Consider the following 20234-nt stretch of genomic DNA (forward strand, 5'->3'; position numbering starts at 1 on the left):
GATTAACGCAACTTTCCTCGTGATCCGACGTTTCCACCTGCGGCGTCTGTTCCGTTTAACGGAATCGCTCGATCGACGTTTTATCCGGTCGGTAAATGTCGACGGCGCGCATCGACGCATCCACGAAGATCGGAATGGAAAGTACACCGCGAAAACGCAAACAGTTCATAACGGTGGATTATAGTTGGACGGAAATGGCGTTATTAAAGCGATTTTCATTTCCATGACGATCCATTTCCCGTGCTTGGCCGCACCAACTCTAAAGACCGTCACCAGCCGCGTTTCCGCGAATAATTATGAAATTTCATTTTCCTCGCGGAATTCCGCAAATAATTATCCATGCATACGGTCCACCATACGGTGAAGTTCTCTCTCGGAACGGAGACAAAGCGACGGCCAAGAGCTTTGTTAAACCGTCATCCGTACCGGGATGGGTCGCTCGTTTCTCGAACAGAGGACCGCTTTAACCGGTCCGGCTATCTCGCTCGTTGTCAGCATCCTCTTTCGCAAACGCGACATCCAGCGCGACGAATAGCGGCTACGAGTCGAGCACCAAGCTTTATAAACGCTGCCGTGAGTAAGTACGGAACCGATTACTCGAAACGAATGCCGAGAGTGGGTGGACGCGACCGGACAAAGGAACGTGCCATCGATTTTCTTCGTTCGACGAATCGGAAGCTCGATTCGGGGGGGAGGGGGAAGAAAACAAAACCGACCGGACGCGTGTGTTCCGGCGTTACGAGCCGATTTTATCCGAGTGCCACGCTCTCGTAGGATATACATCGATCGCCGAAGCTACGACACATCGGTAGTTACGAAATTGTCACGCCGTTTCTAACAGCGGAACGCGATTTGCCTCGCGTCTATTTTTCGTGCCATGCTTTACGTTTAAATGGCTCTTAAACGATCGACGACGCCCAGATATACGGTGCATCCGCGTCGAGGAGCAATCGATCGCGGGTTGAAAGATTAATCGGAACACCTCCGGCGATACCTCCGCTTTGTCTTTCCGCGGCAAGAAACTCGTGTCTAGAACGGCGGGTAGAATAGGATTTCTACGCACCATCTTCATCTTCGTCGCCTCCTCACCCGCCGCCGGTGTTACTCCAAATAGCATGATCTAATTATGTATTATTATTATTATATTATTGTATGTATATTATATTATCATTTATTATATGCATATATATTATTTATTTATTTATTTATTTATCGTTAACGGACCCCTTTGGTATACATAGCTGAAAAAATTGGGTTAGAGGCACGACTTGCATATATATTACAAATATGTATAATATAAACATTTAAAATGAGGCACCGAATCAGAAATATTAAACATATCGGCGAACTCGTTAGCTCGGTAACCTTTTGCACTCGACGACCTCTTTGGTCGGGCGAAACAGCAACTCGAGGAGATTTTACGCGTATGTGACGAGTGTCCTGTAGGTAACATACAATGATTTGGCACAAAAATTAACTTAAAAACGCATTATATTTTAATAATCTATATATATTTACATCTTTGAACATATCATTTTTTAATACTTTTTCTGTATTTTTTTAACGATAATTTATAAAACATCTGCCAAGATGCATCCTTAGCTTGTTGGCACAAGTATCGCAATAATAAATTGTTTCGTGTCTTTCTCCTGCTTCGTTTCGGTAAGAACACACCGTACAATACCTTTTTGTTCCTGTTGAAATTACACGCAGCTTTCCATTTAACCGAATTTCATCGCAATTAGCAGTCGACGTGGAAGCTCGATCTCGCGATTGTCGAATATCTTCTCTCAACTGGTCTACTAAAGTTTTTATAAATCGCAGGTGGTTAAGTGACCTTTCGTTCTTTCGCTTTTTTACAGAATATATGAATTAATTAAACAAATTTCCAAATCCATTTCTTTAGAGCTTCTAAATTTACAAAACTGTAATACTTGTGCCACGATCGTCGAATCTGAACTAACGTCGCAGACGTTGCCAGAACTACAGTTTCGGAAGAATTTGAGCATAAATATTTCATCTCCATTCTAAAGTGTAACACTTCACATTCCGTAACAAACAATATAAAGAGGTAAGGAATCTATTTACGAATCAATACTGCGCTCTCGTCAGTTGGAGAAGTCGAAATTTAGCATGAACAAGGATTATCGCCTCTCATTCTCCTCTCGAGTTGCTACACGGAACGTTGTGGTGACGGACAACAGCCTCTCGAGTGCAAAGGGTTAAACAATCCTGGTGACGACGTCAACGTGTTAAAAGCGAGAGAAACGAGATCGAGGTGAAAATGCAAGACGTCTGACGCCTTCCAGATGCACGTATGTTAATGTTAGTAAGAATCGTTGGACGATAAACATATCTGTCGATATAATATACGAGAACCTGGTTCTTTCGTACGCGAGTTTTCCGAACCTAAGATTCTATATTTCAGGCTACTGTTTCATCCCATGACGTAGGTAGGTAGGAGAAATTTCTCGAGTAGTTCACTGGTGCCTTTGAGCAGTGCAGCCGCCGAGTCGTTGGTCGAGACGCGCGTCGAGTAGACGTCGGATCGCGCAAGAACTCTCGTCGTGTGTTACGCGGCCACGTGCACGCGTAATATTCAGGATATACGGTTGGATGGCAGGACAAATTCGAACACGTGCGTGTGAGCTTGTGTTGAGACGCGTCACGTACCGCGATGCATACACCTTATGCGTACAGAGGTTGCCCGATGGAACTGCGTTAAACCACGTGACCTATCCACCGACGAACGCGCGTCATCTACAGATCTTGCATCACGATCTATGCAACGCAGCCTGGAAACGACCGATCGATCGGCCGGTCTTCTCTCGCAGCGATTCAAGCGACGCGACCCGACGTCCAAATTTAACGCACATTGCGCGACATCTCGACGAGGAAAGAATGACAGCTCGACGTGTATTCCCGGTTGCGTTTGCGATTGTACGCGCGACAACGCTCCACGATAACCGACGACAATACCATCGGCCTCATACTTGAACAGCTTCAGAAAGAAATACCAGCCTGTTCCTTGACACGAAGCACGGCCACAGTCGATACGAGAGAACGTGTCTCGATGCACGTGTGGCTCACGTGCCACGACGTGCATATGCCTACGCCTATCTATATCGAAGGCTTGCGGTTGGTCAGGATGGGCTGCGATTCATCGTCGGATACGCGTTCCACGGCTGTACGCTTTCGGAATCGTTTCACGAATGTTCGCCAACAGCGTCGTCTTAACCGTTTCGATCCCATGCAGCGCGATCACGCTGTTTAAATTTTGTGTCGAAAAGACCCAGTACGTTCGAACGCTACGAACGATCGACGGTATTTTGTACTTCATTCTTACCTTCTCAGTAATTTTTATCGAACAAAACTTGAAATATAAATAAACTAACAGTACGTATATATAGTAATATAGATGTATTTTATAAAAATAACAAATATGACGAGCGTTATTGCGCCGCTTGTTTCTCTTCGCAATCGATCAAGACAAGCGCTATCGTGTTGCTCGAGATATTTCCACTCTGTTTTTTCAAAGATCCCTGCGACTCAAACGGTTAAGAACGTTTTCATCGGTTCGTTCTCCCCAGCCATTCGTCGGGACGTGAGAAATTCATGTTCAAACACTCTGAATACCGTTGCTATAAAATTTACCGATCAAAGATACGCTTGCATGGAACCGAGCAACAAAACGCGACCATTTAGGTGATTCCACTTTGAGATTCCGGAAAGCGTTTTATTCTCGCGAAGAAAGTTCTCGCGAAAGAACGAAAAGAAGACAAAGTGGGAGAAAATCGAGGTTTTGCCTTGATGTATCGAAACGCGTGTGCGATCGTACGCGTTTACGCGACCGACCGAAAAAGACGGAAAAATCTCCAACCGCGAAAGCGTTGGCCGAAAAAAAAATTCCCGCGATCGACTGCGAAGAGACTTTTTAGCCGCGCGGGAAAAGCCGCTTCTCGCGCTCTTCTTCCTCTTGACATTCGCATTTGCCGTTTCCTCGTATCGCTGAACGTCCTCGACATTCTTTTACTTCATTTCAGCGAAACGCGCGAAGGAGCGTCTCGAAATCTTTCGGAAGACGACATTTTATCGTCACGTCCGTTCGTCGATCGGTTCTATCGTTACCCCAGCTCGAGGCACGATCCGCCGACGTCCGTCGCGTCGGCGTTACTCCGCGCGGATCAATAATCGTCGATCGATTGCTTTTTTCGACCCATCGCCTTGGCTATAGTTGCCGAGCGATGGTTTCGCGGTATGGTTAGATCTATCAGAAATAGCCAATCGGATCCGCGTTCCTTGGGCTTGTTTTTTTTTTTTATTCTGTCTATTATACTCGATCCTCGCGAAGCAGGATGTAGCCCTGGACGTAGGTAGAAACGAAGAACGGTGGCCGGTGACTCGCGATACCAAGGCTAGGCCACGAACAGCGATAGGTTGAAGAAAGAGTTCCGAGAATTCCGGTTACCGTGACGAAGAAAGGACGCGCAATTCCTTTCATGGCTTTAACAGAGCTTCTCGGAATCGCGCGTGGGTAGTTTTATTCAAACTTTTGCCTCTGCCTCTGCTTCTCCTTCGCACTCCATTTCTCCTTCGTCTTCGTTACTTGTTTCGTTATAAGTTGGAGGAGAAATCGAGGGACGTGGAAGTCGGCGGACTCGATCGATATCGCCGAGCAACTTGTACGCTCGGGGAAGAACGATCGAGGGAGAAGAGGAAGACAGTGGCCTCTGGTAGCGCGGTCATTTTTCTCCTCTCTCCGGTGTCGCGCGATTCGTCTACTTCGGCGAGGACGACGTCTCGAGATTTCCATTAATCTCGAAGAAAATCGTTTCTTTCGCTTCCAGATTATAGATTTCCACGAAAGTTCAGCGTTCGCAGTTCCGGACGAGTGAATCTTTCTCTTGGAAACGGGGCTGATAACGTCGACGGGAAAAAGGTAGGGAAAACTTCGTGCCCTGGCAACGTTTTCCGCAGGAGACTTCCGCATCGCCACGATCGCCGAACCATCGACGGAACCGGTTCCTCCACGCGCTTTCGTCTCAAAGGCAGAGCGATACCATCGAGAAGCAAGTAACCGCGCGACCGCGCCGAGTCGACGTCATCCCACAGCCTTTCGTCCTTACGTCGCTTAATTGATCAAGCTTCTCGCTAGGCCGGTTAGACGTATGCTCGGTGGCCTTTGCCATAACCGGACCAGTCGATCAGGCGCCTCAGTTCCCCGCGCTCGACCAAAGTGTAGCAGCTTAATATTCCCGTCTTGCTACACATACAAGTATGTACGAACTTTGTTGAAACCCTATGAAACTACCCCGATAGATCGTACTCTTAACGTCGCGGCTCGCTTTTTCCCTTTTCCATCGGTTCCCATTTCATCGTCATTAGCAATCGCGCAATCCCTTTCGAAACATTAGTGCACGTTTGTTCACGTACTCGACACGCATGCAAACACGTGCGCTACGTTCGGCGCGCAGTTTGATACCACAGAATCGATCCGCTCGGTCGCTCGACTGACCTCGATTCTTTAGAAAAGTTTCTTTTCTACTCGCACTGGCTGGACGCAGCTTGAACGGAAGGGACTAGAGTGCAAGTTTCCGGTGGCGCGCGACCTCCCGGACGCGTTTAGCGTACAAAAGCAGCACAGGTGCGAGGATAATCCGCGGTTCGTGGCTATGCATATGCATTCCGGGATGCACACGAGTGCCCGATAAGGTATCGCGCTTCCTCGTCGGCTCTCCCATGGGCTACGTCGCTGTAAATACGGACGAGACCTTCGGAGATTTGCAACGAGAGTGTACACCGAGAGAAAAGAGAGTCGTCGTACGTTCCCAGGCCGTTCTTTCGTCGACCGCTTTAGCGCGTTCGCTCGAGCGCAGGACATCCCGAGAGAACAAGTAGGCGCGCGTATTCTCGCTGTCCTCTCCCGGGATAAACTCTCGTTTGCCTTCTTTACGTGTTAGCTGGATTTTCTTTCTGGCGGGAGACGTCAGACGAGAGACGTGGGAGAGCGTGGAACAGCGGTCGACGTTCGGAAATAGCCAGGAGAGATAGCGCAGGCTGTATCGGCTAATTGCATTACTGGCACTACTGGCAGCATCATCGGAGCAACCTGCTCTCTCTTGTTGCGAGATCATACGCGTTTAGTTAATGTACGCGGTGCACAACCATTCCGTGCACTTAGCTCTGAGGTATTGGCTCGTAATTCTCTCCCTCGGCGACTCTCCGCCGGCACAGCCGACTCGCCGCCGACGCTAAACGCGTATGCATATTTATACGGGCCGAGTTTCAACGGGTTACTCGCTCGAAAATTAATTTCCACTTGGCCGCTTTCGGATCTGCAGCGTCGCGCAACCCGCAACGATACCGCCGTTACGCATCGCCGCTAAGCGTCCGTACTCCCTGCGGGCTTAGCCTCTTCGTTATTTTCTAAGAATTCTACGAAAAGATAATGCATTTCTCGTTCTCGCCAATCGATTGCTATTTCCACTCGAACTTTCCGAGTAGCAAATAACTTGCGAAGATGGAATACCTGGCATGTGCAATGAACGAGCCATTGCATCTTACTTACGAGTCGCACTCGATCCTTACGCAATAGCGAACTTTGGATATTCGATTTCGTTATAAGTAGATATGTTGGGTTGGCAACCAAGTGATTGCGGATTTTGTCATTAGGTGGTATTGACAAAATCCGCAATCACTTAGTTGCCAATTCAATATATCGAACTCGATCGTACAGAACTGTGACGTTTATGCAGGTAACCCGTCCGAATAAAATGGAAAATGCCGTAACCTCGGTACTCGTAACCTCGTGGGTGACTGGGTTTGGGAATTTACACGGTCGAGCGATATGTTGGTCGCGTTCTATCTCGAAGATGGTTTGCAATCCGGCGGAACGCGACTGCCGAACCATCGCGAACGTAACCAAAGGGAGATGGCGCAAGGCCGAGTAAGGACTCGGTTCGGCGGCTGTCCTTTCTTGTCTGCATTCCGCTTCGTTTCACCGATTCGGCCTTCCATTTTCCACGAACGAACGCCGCACGAAGACGTTTTGCTTACGACGAAACAACGAATGCGAATGGTTTGTTGAAATAAACAAAGTCTCGTTATAATATGTCGCTATCAACTGTTACCAAGGCGTCACAATGATCACCCGGTAACCACCAATAAGATAAACGGTCCATCGGAGAAGAATGTCGTCTTACATCGTCAATTTATTATTATTTTGCCATTATATGCTTTGAATAATAAAAATACTCCCGTGGCGTCCTGTGCGAAACATGTGATTTCGACATGGCAAAGTGTTAAAGTAAGGTGCACTTGATACTTCCATTGAAATAGCCACGTTAGAGAGACAAGGCGTTCTCCTATAGAACTTGCTGATATGTACATACTTGCAACTGTGAGGTATTTTTAGCGTTCTCAGCAGTACTGCTGGAGAACAAAGTATTGGCCAAGCGGGTTTCGATGGCTCGATGGGAATAGCCGCGTTTAAAAGGTTGCGTCGCATCGCTGCAATTCAAAGGATGAAACGACGCACTGGCCGAAAGAGAACGCACGCCACCGTGAGATCGCGATACGAGGAAATTCGTTCTAATCGAGCTTCCTCGAATCCACAGTATACAGATACGTGCGACGCGTGCTTCTGCCTCGGAGTTATCTGTCGGAGCAGCGGCGCGCCGCGGCATGCTTTCTCGACGAGAAATTCTCGCCCACGCGCCGTTCCTCTCCTGGCCTCTTGCACACCGGACGCGGTTTAATTTCCCAGAAAAAGAATCGATTTGCGGCTCTTGGAACTACCATCTACGCGAAGCGTGTGACGCATAGATATCGACTTTGTGTTTTCTGCGAGCGCGAGCAATCGGTCTGCGCCGCGCTGCCCCGGCCTTCTCTCGCCGAACGTAAATCATCCCGGGAATCGTGGCCCGCGAAAGAGAACGAAAAGGCGATCGGTCGAACAACGTAAATAACCAAGGACGAAGCCAATTTTCACCGACCGTATCGATCCGACGCGGTGTATATACCCCTGCTACGATGCAAGCTTTCTGGCAGCGACTCTTGTGCTCGACTCGAAGCGCGGCCATCGCTCCGCGAAATAAACGAGAAATGGCGTAATTGTCGCGCGATAATACCGCGACGATATTGGAATTATCGAGGTGAATGATATCGAGAATGCCTCGAGTCGCTGTCGACGAAGACGATGCATCGAGTGCGTTTGCTTCGCAGCTTCGCTTGTTCCGCATCGCTAAATTTCAATTTCTTCTGCGGATTTCTATAATACGCTCTCGACGATACTCTCGATTCGACGAGCTCTTTTTCTCTCTCTGTCTCTTATCTCATATCCGCGCTCGACCGACCCTCGATTCTCGAGTTATCGTGGAAAGAAAACGTCATAAACAGGTTTTCCAGAAGCTGAAACACATGGAATCGCGACTCGTCTATTCGCGCGAACGACGCGTACGCCGATTTATCGATTAATGTACGATAACGTATAATACAATGTAGGAAATTGTTCATTCAGTTTGTTTGAACAACGTTCGCTAAACGTTCTCCGCGGACGAGTACCGTGGCGTGCAAGACGACAAAATGCGGAAACGTGTACGCGTCGCGACATCTTCGATCGTAACCGTGAAAATACGCGTACGTGGACAAAACCTCAGAGAAAATACTAACCGAGAACGGCGAGCGTGATATCTCCTTCGAGGATGGTCGTGTCGTTTCTCGCCTGACAAGAATATCGTCCCGCGTCGGAGCTTCTCACCTTCTGCGCGTAAATCGTCTGGTTCGCGCTCTCCGGATATAGGATGAAATGGCTCTCTCCGCCTGGCCAAGGATAAGCCCTGTTGTCCTTGTACCTGCAACAATCAGCGCGACAACCTTATTACCTTCGCGAAAAATTCGAATACGCGACGCGAAACACGCGTAATCGCTTCGTATTTTTTCTCTTATTCTCTTCTCCCCTTCACACCTTTTCTCCGCTAAAATATAAATGCTCGGCTCAAGCACACTCCGTTCGGCGTATTCTCTTCTCGTTAATTTCGCGAGGTTCGCGCTCGATCGATCTTCTAGGACATCGCGCGAGGCCTCTCTCGTACTCGCTGGAAACGCGAACTCGCCGCTACGGAGACCCACGCGGTATTCTGCTCTAACGCGAGAACCAAGTAAACGAATAACCGTGTTCACTGGATCGGCTGATCGGTATAGTTAGCTATAAATTACAGCCGATCGTAGTGGATAAGTAGCCGATCGGGTGGCGACGAAGGAATCTCGCTGTAAAATTTGTCACGCGAATCGATGTTGCTTCGATGTTATTCTCGAGTGTATTTCCATTATACTTTGTGCGTTGTAATATTTATATACGTATCATTTTTATTAACATATCGAACAACGCGTCAGCCATCTGGGTGACGGTATTTTTCGTTAAATTATATGATATTTTAGAAAATGTTGACAATATGTTATAATATGAATAGGAATATTTATTCGTGATAATTAGTTACGTATCAACTATAATTATAGACGTACGATTTTGTAATATTAATATTCATTCTCGCGAAGCAATTGAAATAAAATCGCCGATTTCTTAACATTTTTTCTAGCTGCTTGTCTATGTAAATACTATCGACCTTTTTTACTAACAATGGACGCGCATGCTTCTCCTTTCCTTTTCTTTTTCTTTTTCTTCGCCCTCGGGCCACGTGTATATCCAAGGAAGCTACTAATCGTTTCTCATCAGTCCAATGCATAATCTCGCGTCTTTAGCTTTTGCATTTACGCACGTTGGGCAAAGCGATTTCTACGAAGACACACTCGATACGAACACTTTCTGAAAATGTAAATGTAACGCGTTCCGTACAAAGTCTTTGCACGTTGAATTTTCGAAAAGTCGAAACCTCTACAACTCGAAGATTTTAGCTCTGCCGTTGAAGTTTGATCGTACCTACGAATAAATTCATTCTCATCGCTACTCGCACCATTTGCAATCAACGTGTTAATAAACGAAGGTAACTTTTCACTAGCGTACGTAAGTGTAAGTGCAGAATGCTTACATCTGTAGAACGCAAGCAGACACGGACGTGTCGCGCGCGTTACGAAACTTTTCGAACCGAATTTCTGAAGGCACAGATGCTAGTACTAAAAAGACGGAAACAAATGTAGTATGAGTTCGCGATATTTCGTATACGACGCACGGTGTCAGAATTAACCGATGATGATAGATAGGAAAGAGGAGGAAAGGTTCGTGCGAAACTAACGACCTCGTAGAGGCATAGAGATTTAACAAGCGAAGGAGCGGAGGCAATGAATAACGGTATCAACAATTTTTGAAAGGAAAAACGAATTCACCGCGACTCTCCTTGGCTCGAGAGATCGCAATTTCAGCAACATCATACTTGTGCTGCAAGCACGATCAGCAACAAATATACTCTGTTCCAATTTATATGCTGCGAATCTAAGAAAACTACGTTGCACGCTGTCGATAAACTATTTTCTTTTTTATTGAATTTTAACTGATTTGGCGACCAGATAACGGACGCATACTCTAAACGTGATTTAACAAAAGTGCCGTTATACGAATTTGAAGGTCCGAGGATTAGCAAAGTTAACAGTACATCGTTCGATAAATTCCAATCTTCTGTACGCAACGCTGTAAATAAAGTAGTTTCTTTCTAATCAGTCTTCTTTTTTTACGCGAACGTACGTTACAGATGCGACGATAGGCGCGTACTCGTCTGCCTACCTCGTGTGTTCGCGGAAAAACGAGAAAACCAGCCCACTGCCAGTTCCTCGAGAACACCAAAGTTTGCTTGTTCTTGACTCTTTTCTTTACCTTTCCTTCGAGAACCCGTTATTTGCGTTCGGCAAAGACACTCGCATATTACGCGTGGCAAATTACGAACAACGAGAAACGCGTTGTTCTCTCAGCGACGTTCCATCGAAGCGACCTCTTCGCAACACGCGTTTCATCACGGGCTATGTTTATATCTCTTTGCTTTGCTCAAATTGATCGCCGAATGTCCAGTCGATTAATAGGTCGCTTTCGGTTGTACAATTTTCATCGACTCTTCGAGCGCGCCAATTTTAGACCAAATCTAATTCCAGCCGTGCAATTTCTGATATCACATTCTAATGCTACACTCTTCCAGTGAGATTTCTAGTAATAGTCTTTCGTCCATAAATTGTCAGATATTTTGCGTAGCATTTGCATTGTGCTAACTTTATGTCATAATAGAGATATGAAATTTCATAGTATAGACTTGCGCGTATATTACAATAGTTGCAGACGGATAAACGATAAGATTCAGTCAAGTCGTTTTGTCCGAAAATAAACAATTGTCCGCTGACTTATGGATGAGATATTACAAAACTTGGCGAACGAACGACATTAGCGCGTCTCGATGAAGCGCCAAAGGAAGAGCTTCGACGACGACGATTCGCGCGAGCCGGTAGAAAAATTTAATAAAGCCCTTGCAACGACGCGAGAAGCACGCGAACGTCGCGGCAAATTACAGCGGTGCTCCTTATTTCGTGGAATAATTTCGGCGAACGTCCCGTTTCCGGCGACATGGCCGGCGATCGTCCTTTCTCGACTACTTTGCGGTAACGACGTGGAAACCTGCGCTTCCGACCTCGTTTTAAACGGAAAATAATGATTGCGCGGAACAGAGAACAGAGAACAGAGAACGAGAACGAGAACGAGAACGAGAACGAGAACGAGAACGAGAACGAGAACGAGAACGAGAACGAGAACGAGAACGAGAACGAGAACGAGAACGAGAACGAGAACGAGAACGAGAACGAGAACGAGAACGAGAACGAGAACGAGAACGAGAACGGGTACGGGTACGGGTACGGGTACGGGTACGGGAACGGGAACGGGAACGGGTACGGGAACGGGTACGGGAACGGGTACGGGAACGGGTACGGGTACGGGAACGGGTACGGGAACGGGAACGGGTACGGGAACGGGCACGGGCACGGGCACGGGCACGGGCACGGGCACGGGCACGGGCACGGGCACGGGCACGGGAACGAGAACGAGAACGAGAACGAGAACGAGAACGAGAACGAGAACGAGAACGAGAAAGGGAACGAGAAAGAGTCGATAAACGAGCTGTTCTCGCCAACTTTAATCGAGTTTCGCACGGTGAGTTTCAGAAAGACGATCCATTGAAATCTGGCAGATTCTATTTATCCCGAAGCTTTTTACGCTTCTTTTTCAATTACCGGTTTCGATCATGCTCGATGAAACAATCTCGACAGTCTACCCCTAGAGTCCGTTTTTCTCTCCTACGCTATAATAATCAAACGCGGGTAGTCTACCGTCCCGATGTTATTCGGCTCAAGCTCCAACGAAAACATTTCACGGTATGTTTGTTTGAAGAAGCAGCCGATGGCTTCTCGCGCGTTTCTCCATTTCTATCGAGTCACTGAGATTTCGCCGTTTAACTCAATCCGCCGAGATATCAACTGCCGAGGTTTTTCTCAATATTTTTACTCGAAACAGAAATCTCGTTATCTCTCTTCCTATTAATTCTTCTCTGCACGGTGATTAACGATAGGACTAAGTTCTATATGTAGGTGTATTTATAAATCCGATTTAAATTCATTACCAAAGATTCTTTTCGTCAAATTCGAAATATATAATGGTTCATATAATGGTTCGTTCATTGCACGTACGTATTTGCGAACTATTCGATCTTCGCAAGCTATTTCGGGACCACAAAATGAGTACACCGGTCCCTCGATTTACGCGGAGTATCCGTTACACGTGAACTCGTCTCACGCGAATGAAAATCGCGTAAATAAAGTCTATCGGTACAAAACGAAATTATGTACACGCATTGACGATCAACACAACGTAATGTACTTTTATCCTTATCTCGTATAGCACTGACGCGACTGGCCGCGTAAATCAAGATCGCGACCAGTGCATTTGCAAGCATGAAAAATTTATTTACATTCGATATTAAAACCTTATCGACTACTAATCGACTCACGAGAGTCGTATATTAATTTTATTTTATTGCTCGCACTTACAACTATTTGCACGTAATATTTGATTTATAATATTTTATAACAAATTACGATAATGGATTTCAATGATAAGAAGAAGAAAAGTGATTTAAAGCACTCGTTCTGGGTCCGAATCTGTCGCGTTTCAATTCGAATCTACTTGAAAATCTTCTTTTCGAAATGCCGATGGAGGCATCCGGTCGAATGTTGAAACCTGCTCGCGACGTACTCATCACCAGTGGCGATCGACGATACCGATCGAAATTGGACGAGATGCTTGGCCGCACCGCGTTTCGACGGCCGGACGCGTGATCGTGCGACAAGGAACACACAGTTGCTTGTCACGGTGGGAATACGCGACAGTCATTTTTCATGGTGCGCCACGAAAGAGGTTCTCTCTCCCTCGCAAATTGCAGAGCGGTCGCGGAACGACGGACAGGATACGGCGATTACGTAGGGACTCGAATCGATTTCGAGCCGAGTAATCTTCCACTTTTCTGTTCGCGGAACCGATTAGGGGAAAAAGCGAGCCGCTTCTACCGGTGTACACGTACGACATTTCCACCAAGCATTTTTGCCCGCTGCGTGTTTCACGACCGTGTTACTCGCGTCGCGTCGCCTCGCGTCCACCATCTCTTCTCGGAAAGTTCATCGCCACCGACACGCTCCGAGTTCGATCGATCCTCCGCGTTTATTTTTTCTCACGATCGCGTACTAGCCAAAGTTTTACGCGTTCGATCCTTGATCGAGTCTAACCTCCTGTGCTTCACCCGTGTCCAACTCGACGCATATACCGAGTCAGCATGTCGTCGCTAGATTTTTCGCCGCTTTGGAGCAACCTCGCTAAAGGCAGAGAGGAGCTCGCCCATGTCGCTCGTCGTTCCTCTTCTCCTTACTTTTTCCTACGATATATACGCATCTACCGAGAACCTGCACAAGAGACTAAATTTCGAGGTTCTTGAGACGACCGTCCGACTCGCCATTTCAATATCTTTCGTACAGCTTGCTAGGTTGCATTTGCCCAAGTCGTGGTCCACGTATACGAGGGAATACACGAAGAAACGTGGAAAAAATACATATAAAAATACATACACAGTCGACCCGGTCTTGTACTCCGCGATCCGACACACGACATACAACGTTTTTCGCAATTTTCTCGGTAACTTTAGAAAATCGTCGAAATTCCGCAACGAAGACAGCAATGATCGCGTAGCACGCTCGCTAACCAAGTGGATGCTATTAAGGTTCGTTTGGCCGAGTCGAGAGACGCTTTTCCCAGAATTCTTTGTTTTTCTTCGCATGGCGGCAGAGTTTCACGACGATAATCGTCGTTACAGCGGAGTCGACTGCCTACGTAAATGACGCGAGATAGCGGGATCGTAGGAAGCTAGAGAGTGGAGAACGAACGCGAATTAATCCACTCTTTGCCCCGTGTTTTCTCATTTTTCCCGTGGCCTTAGCCGACCGATTATCAACAGAGTCGATCGTCGTCGTCGTTGGCGGGAAAAAAGGTTTCTAGGACGATCGCGCGTTTTCCGAGAAGTGACCGCGACACGAGATGCAGTCACGGCACGTACGCTTCCGCGCCGACCTTCGTGCTTTTTTGTCGCGAAAGTCTGAAAAATAAGCTGGAGAAAATAGTCGCGCGACGCTTAGCCAACGTTAAATCCGCAGCCGCGGGCAATTTTCATATTTTTCTGTAGAAAATCATGCAGCGAATTTATATCTTGTATAAGTTTAGCGTAAGAAGCGTCTTTTAACGCGATGCAAAAACGCCAGTGCGATAATAGCGTGGCACGCGGAAACGAACGGAATAAGCAGAGCCGATTTCGGTTCGCGTCGCTCGCGGCTACAGTGTTAAAGCAAGCAAATCACAATTTCTATCTCGCTCGTGTCGTCGGCCGCGTCGCGTCGCGTCGCGTTGCGTGTCGAAAGGATTAGCAAACAATTCGCATCCCCTCGGTAGCAGACGCCACTTTGAAATCGAATAGTCGTAGCCCATTAATTCGCGGCGATTAATTTTCCCGGGAACGCGATACCCCGCCATCGAGCGGAGCAACGCCAGGGAAAGGGGTTGGCGTGTAATTAATTCCCAGCGGTAGTCGATTAAGGAAAGGCAGCCTAGCGAGGCAATGCCGGAATCACCGGCGCTGGCAATCAATTTCAACAAACGCAAAACGTTAAACGGAGCGACGATCGTCACGGCGATCATTTCTCTAAATCGTGCGTTGCAACTACGTCGATGCCGACGCTCGTCCGAACGGGAAAATACTCGACTGCTATGGTTCCGGGGAAAGCGGTTACAATTAGAGCCGAAAAATGTGTACGGCGCTTGTAAATACGCGCGACGCGCTGTCGATTGAACGTTCGAGACGACCGTGTATTTACCGCGATAACGATCGACAGCGATCGACAGCGATCGACAACGATTGCGCGTGGAACGGAACGAGCGCGACCGGTCGACCAATCCAGAAACGTGCGATCGACGATCCGATGGGAGTTGCTTTATGGGCTACATTGGTCGCGTCGTGTCGCGTCGCTGAAAATATATAGACCCTGAATTTACTACCCGCCATATTCGTCTTTTTTGTGAGAAACGAACGCGATACGGTTCGCCTACGAGTCGCGAAGAGACGTCGCGAACGAAACGATGACGGGACAACGTGATCTGCTCGATATCAGATACTTGCGGCCGACGATTTTAATAACCGCCGCTTTACGCCGAGACGGCAGGTCAGCCGACTGAAATTACCATGCTGCGTCGATTCCGCGAAGTTCGTTCCCCGCGAGATCAATAGCGAGTCGGAACATTAATCGACGACACTCCGAGTAAATCGTTTCCATGGAAAATAGAGCGGAGAGAACGTGAAAAAAACCAAATCGACCGGTATTCGTTTTCGTTCGTAATAAACGACGTCCGTCGGTCCGTTCTCTCTTACTCTGTCTATTTTCTCTCTCTCTCTTTTTTTCACGAATCGTCGACTCGGCTGATTCGATACTCGAACTCGGAAGCCGGCGTTGCCGGTTTGTAACGTCGAAGAAATATCGAGGAATTCGTTTCTCTCGGACGAGCAACGATTAACGTAATCGCGCTTGGCTGGTAATATCCATTTTTACAGCTGCTCGAGAGATCGAGTTTCGTGGCACGAATCGTTCGTGCAAAATTGTTCGCGGGAATGGGCAGCAACACGGGAAATAACAGCGTTGTTTACACGTTGATCGTACGGTCCGAGAAGGCGACGACGACGCGCGTCGCGAGTTCCACGCGCTAACGATACAACGAAGCGTGCATTCGCGCGAACGCCCCGGATAGAATTTTCTCGCGAGCCGGCTTGCCGACCAAGCACGGCTCTTCTCTCTTCGTGATAACCGATGACGCGATCGCTCGCGCTTCTCGGAATCACGTCCGGCACCGATTACCGCTGATTGTACGTTCGATATACAGCCGGGGACAAAGATGAGTGGACAGGTAGCGCAAACAGGCATCAGAAGTTTCCTTAAATACGCCACGTTTACGCAGGAATGTAAATTTTAATTCCAGTCGTTTACTAAATGATCTAAACTATGAGGATATCTAATATATTGGGTGGTCTTCGATCGCTTAGTTACCAACCCAATGAAACGCTAGTGGGCAGCGTTGAAGCGAGTCTCGCTTCTAGGAAAACTCTACATCTTCTCTAGTGTTTAGTTTTTGGCACAACGATTCTCTTTGCAGCGGCTTCTTCGGTCTCTGTTATAGTACCGTGGAAGGATCGTCGACATAGAGACAATGTCCATGATAAAGCGCAAATGCCGACAAGCCGAAACGGTGGGAAAACTTCGATAGGTCTAATGGCCATCGATATATTTCGGCGTAACAAGTTAAAGTTCGGTTAGCCACCGCAGAGTCATCGCTACTGCATTAAGTTCACGTTAAATAATCATCGTTTTCTGTTTAATAAATCCATCTATCAATAAATTATCATATAGGATAGAAACCACTGAAAGTCCTAATTTCTAACATTTCTGAATAAAGAATTTCTATGATACATTTATTCACGCGTTTGCTCTTTCTATTCCGAGATATATAAAAACCTCAACATACAGTGTGGCCAGTAAGAATGACACGTGTTGCACCGTGTCACCAGGGCGAATGAGAGCATCTCGCCGTGTTCGTTGCGAGATCGGCATTGCGCTTGTTCCAGGAATTTTTCCAAGAGTCGCGGGTTCGCGTGAACAGTTCCACGTACGACCGATGATGTAACGCGGTGCTGTTCTCGGAAAACGGTCGTCAGAAGCTCCTTGCGTAAAGTTGGAAAATTGATTAGTCTCGTTAGCAAGGGCAAAGGGATGACAAAGCGCGAAACGCGCAGCCCCTGTCGCTTTGTTCCGCGACGCGTCTTTCAATATTTGTCTTTGCCTTTGCGAATACACGTCGATGCGAGTTTACGCGCGTTCCAGGTTCTCGATAAAATTGCCAAAGCCGGTCGAGAGATACGAGAGAAGCTTTCAAAGTTTCGTATTTATAATTAACGTTGCGTTGTTACGATATTTTCATTCTCTTGAACGTTCCATGTATCCTTCGCTTGGTAGTATTATTGGATTGGTATTGCCAATCAAATACATACGCGACTTTTACCTAACCGACGTGGGCGCTTCATTTTACGCGATGGTCGACTGAAATGGAGTCTCACCCTGCCTCGATGCTCCACGTCCGACGAGTGAGATCGAAGTTTACGACGAATGCCTACAGATGTGTAAATATTAACATTGCGTAACCTATTTGTACGTACGTATACTCCCTAGCGATCGCTATCTATTTGTGCTGTTGAACGTGCGAATGTATTGTACGTACGTATAAGGTTGTTCGAAAAGAGCTTTGCTCGTTTCTAAATTTAGATAAATAAATTTCTGAAAGTGAACGAGCGACTTTGTCGATCTGACGTTTATGACGTTTTCCAAGGGAAAATCCGCAAGGAATACGCTAAGCCGAAGTACCCTATATACCGGAGCGTACAATGACGTTTGAAGATAGCGCCGATAAAGCGTAGTTTTGTTCGTTCGTACGAAATATGTTTTTTAAAAAAAGCGTGTTCCTTCGTTACGTTCGTTCAAAACTTGGTAAAGTTTCGTGCACGTGAAAACGCCGGATCGAATACTTTCGAAATACGAACGAGGTTCGCTGGAACTCGCCGAAAGGTACGTTCGACGTACTCGTTAAACCGATACTCGGAAATAATTACGAGACTTCGTAGGTGTCGCTGTGCAATTAAGACGGTCGTGCACAGTTCAAATACTCGAGCCGCGTCGGCCGCTGCGTAAACGAACGCGTCGGTGAAAACGCGCGTCGAATAGCTTGTCGGGTAAACGGCCGGGAATATTGACACAGCGAACGCGAGGAAGAAACGAGAGGAACGTAAGCTGGCTTCGCATGCGCCTACGATATTACCGTAGCGACGTGATTTTCGCCAGCGTATCGAAAATTATACGGTAGGAGCGAGTGGAGAGTCGCGAAACTACCTGTGGAAATACTTGTGACTAGGTTCGATCGACTGGCGTCGTTATCACCAGGATTTATGTTCCGATTATGGAAATCACCGGCAGCTCGCTACGGCTATCATTCCGACGCAAAGGTGAACGGTAACCGGCCGATTCGCTTTTTCCCCGCTCGCACCATGCCTCGTATCCGAGCCCGTTTCTCTTGTTCGATGACTAACCATTTTTATCGAACCTAGCTTATGTTTTACCTGTATCCGACTTAACGTATACGTATATCGAGCCAGCTTTGTTTCAACGAGATTTCCTGACGAGTTTTACGAGCGACATTCAACACCCTTAATCAAGGCTAGAGTTTCGCCCAGATTGCTCGTCAATGTCGCTTCTCTTTCTCTCGGATATAATACAAAAATCTGCACGACAGATTATACCTTAAGTTTCTGGAGACAAGAAACAACTCGGTGACTCGTGATTTCGCTGCTTCTCGTACAAACTTACTACGTGTTATATTATATTATGTATATATATGTTAACATTAAAACTACCACACCAATCAAATGGACTGCTTTTACAATTTTATTTTAAAATTCCAACTTCGTGTTATATTTTCTTTTTCCACAATGATGTAACGACTTTTGCAACGATAACTAAAAGAATAATATAATCAATTTTATTTTGTTTTTTATGTATTCAAACTCAAAATAATTTTGTATCGAGGTTACTTATACCAATACCAGACAAAATAAATGGTACTTGTCAAAGTGTAAAAGGCAATCTGTTTATCTTAACCAGTTTCCTCGTTTTGTACAACTTCCCACACGTTTTTCAAATTTGTACTGCTTTTTTTTTTATTTATTGTACCAAGATTTTTTTTTTTATTACATTTGAGTAATTCACAATAAATTATGAACTATAATAAGATGTGTTAGGCAAAAGTACCGATACGCGACGGTACAACGTAGCCATGCTGTATTGTGCCTCGGCGTTTTTACAATTTTTTGTGTTTTATTTCTTTCTGTTAAATTCTTTGGATTTAAGCCGCTGGGGAGCGGAGCTTTCTTCTTGTTTTTAATTGTTATTTCTGTCCTGAAAACTTAACCGCAAAACAGGCCGCTTCGGTAATCTATCAAATTTTTACTGCGTATCATTCGATGTGATGATACCAGTTATCAGGAAAATTCCGAATCAATCGCTAGATGATAACACTATAAATACCATACCAGTCAAAATGATCGGTTCTACAATTTTATAAATGTGTTAACCCTCGTTTAGGTATCATTGTCCCAGGTGTATTAATAATACCAAAAATGTACTACATAACATGGAGTTCCTTCTGTAAGAAAGTAATAAATCAATAAGTATAGAAATATTCTATTATTACGTATTTTTTAAAGCCCAGTTATTTTGACTTTTTTTGGTAGAAGCAGCTTCGTGTTAACTATCGGTAGTTCTAGTCGTAATATATATCGTTAAAGGTTAAGAAGATTCAGCTTTTTGTCATTGTATGAAAAATTGTACGAAATTAATAACAATTCAAATGATGATACAAATTCAGATGATGAAATATCCTGTTCACATCCCATAAACAAGTATTACACTTTGAAAGAGTAATATTTAGAAGTAATATGTAAAACTCGAAATTTTTATCGTAAATTAAAAAACAATAAATACATTATATATATATTAAAGAATAGTTACCAAGGAATAAATACTCGATACGGGCTTCCGGTTTCTAATTGATCCGGCGA

At 46.0% G+C, this 20234-nt stretch overlaps 1 protein-coding gene across 2 annotated transcripts in view; it reads right to left on the reverse strand.

Moving 5' to 3' along the window:
* LOC139996331 (interleukin-1 receptor accessory protein-like 1-B) overlaps positions 1-20234 on the reverse strand; it is a 128480-nt gene that overhangs the window by 36932 nt on the left and 71314 nt on the right. For both annotated transcript variants that reach the window (XM_072020657.1, XM_072020656.1), the window contains exon 2: positions 8671-8852. In XM_072020657.1, coding sequence (XP_071876758.1) covers positions 8671-8852 — 182 coding nt within the window. The remainder of the gene's footprint in view (positions 1-8670; positions 8853-20234) is intronic.

This window comes from Bombus fervidus, chromosome 17, assembly GCF_041682495.2.
Source record: "Bombus fervidus isolate BK054 chromosome 17, iyBomFerv1, whole genome shotgun sequence".
Taxonomy (NCBI): Eukaryota; Metazoa; Arthropoda; class Insecta; order Hymenoptera; family Apidae; genus Bombus; species Bombus fervidus.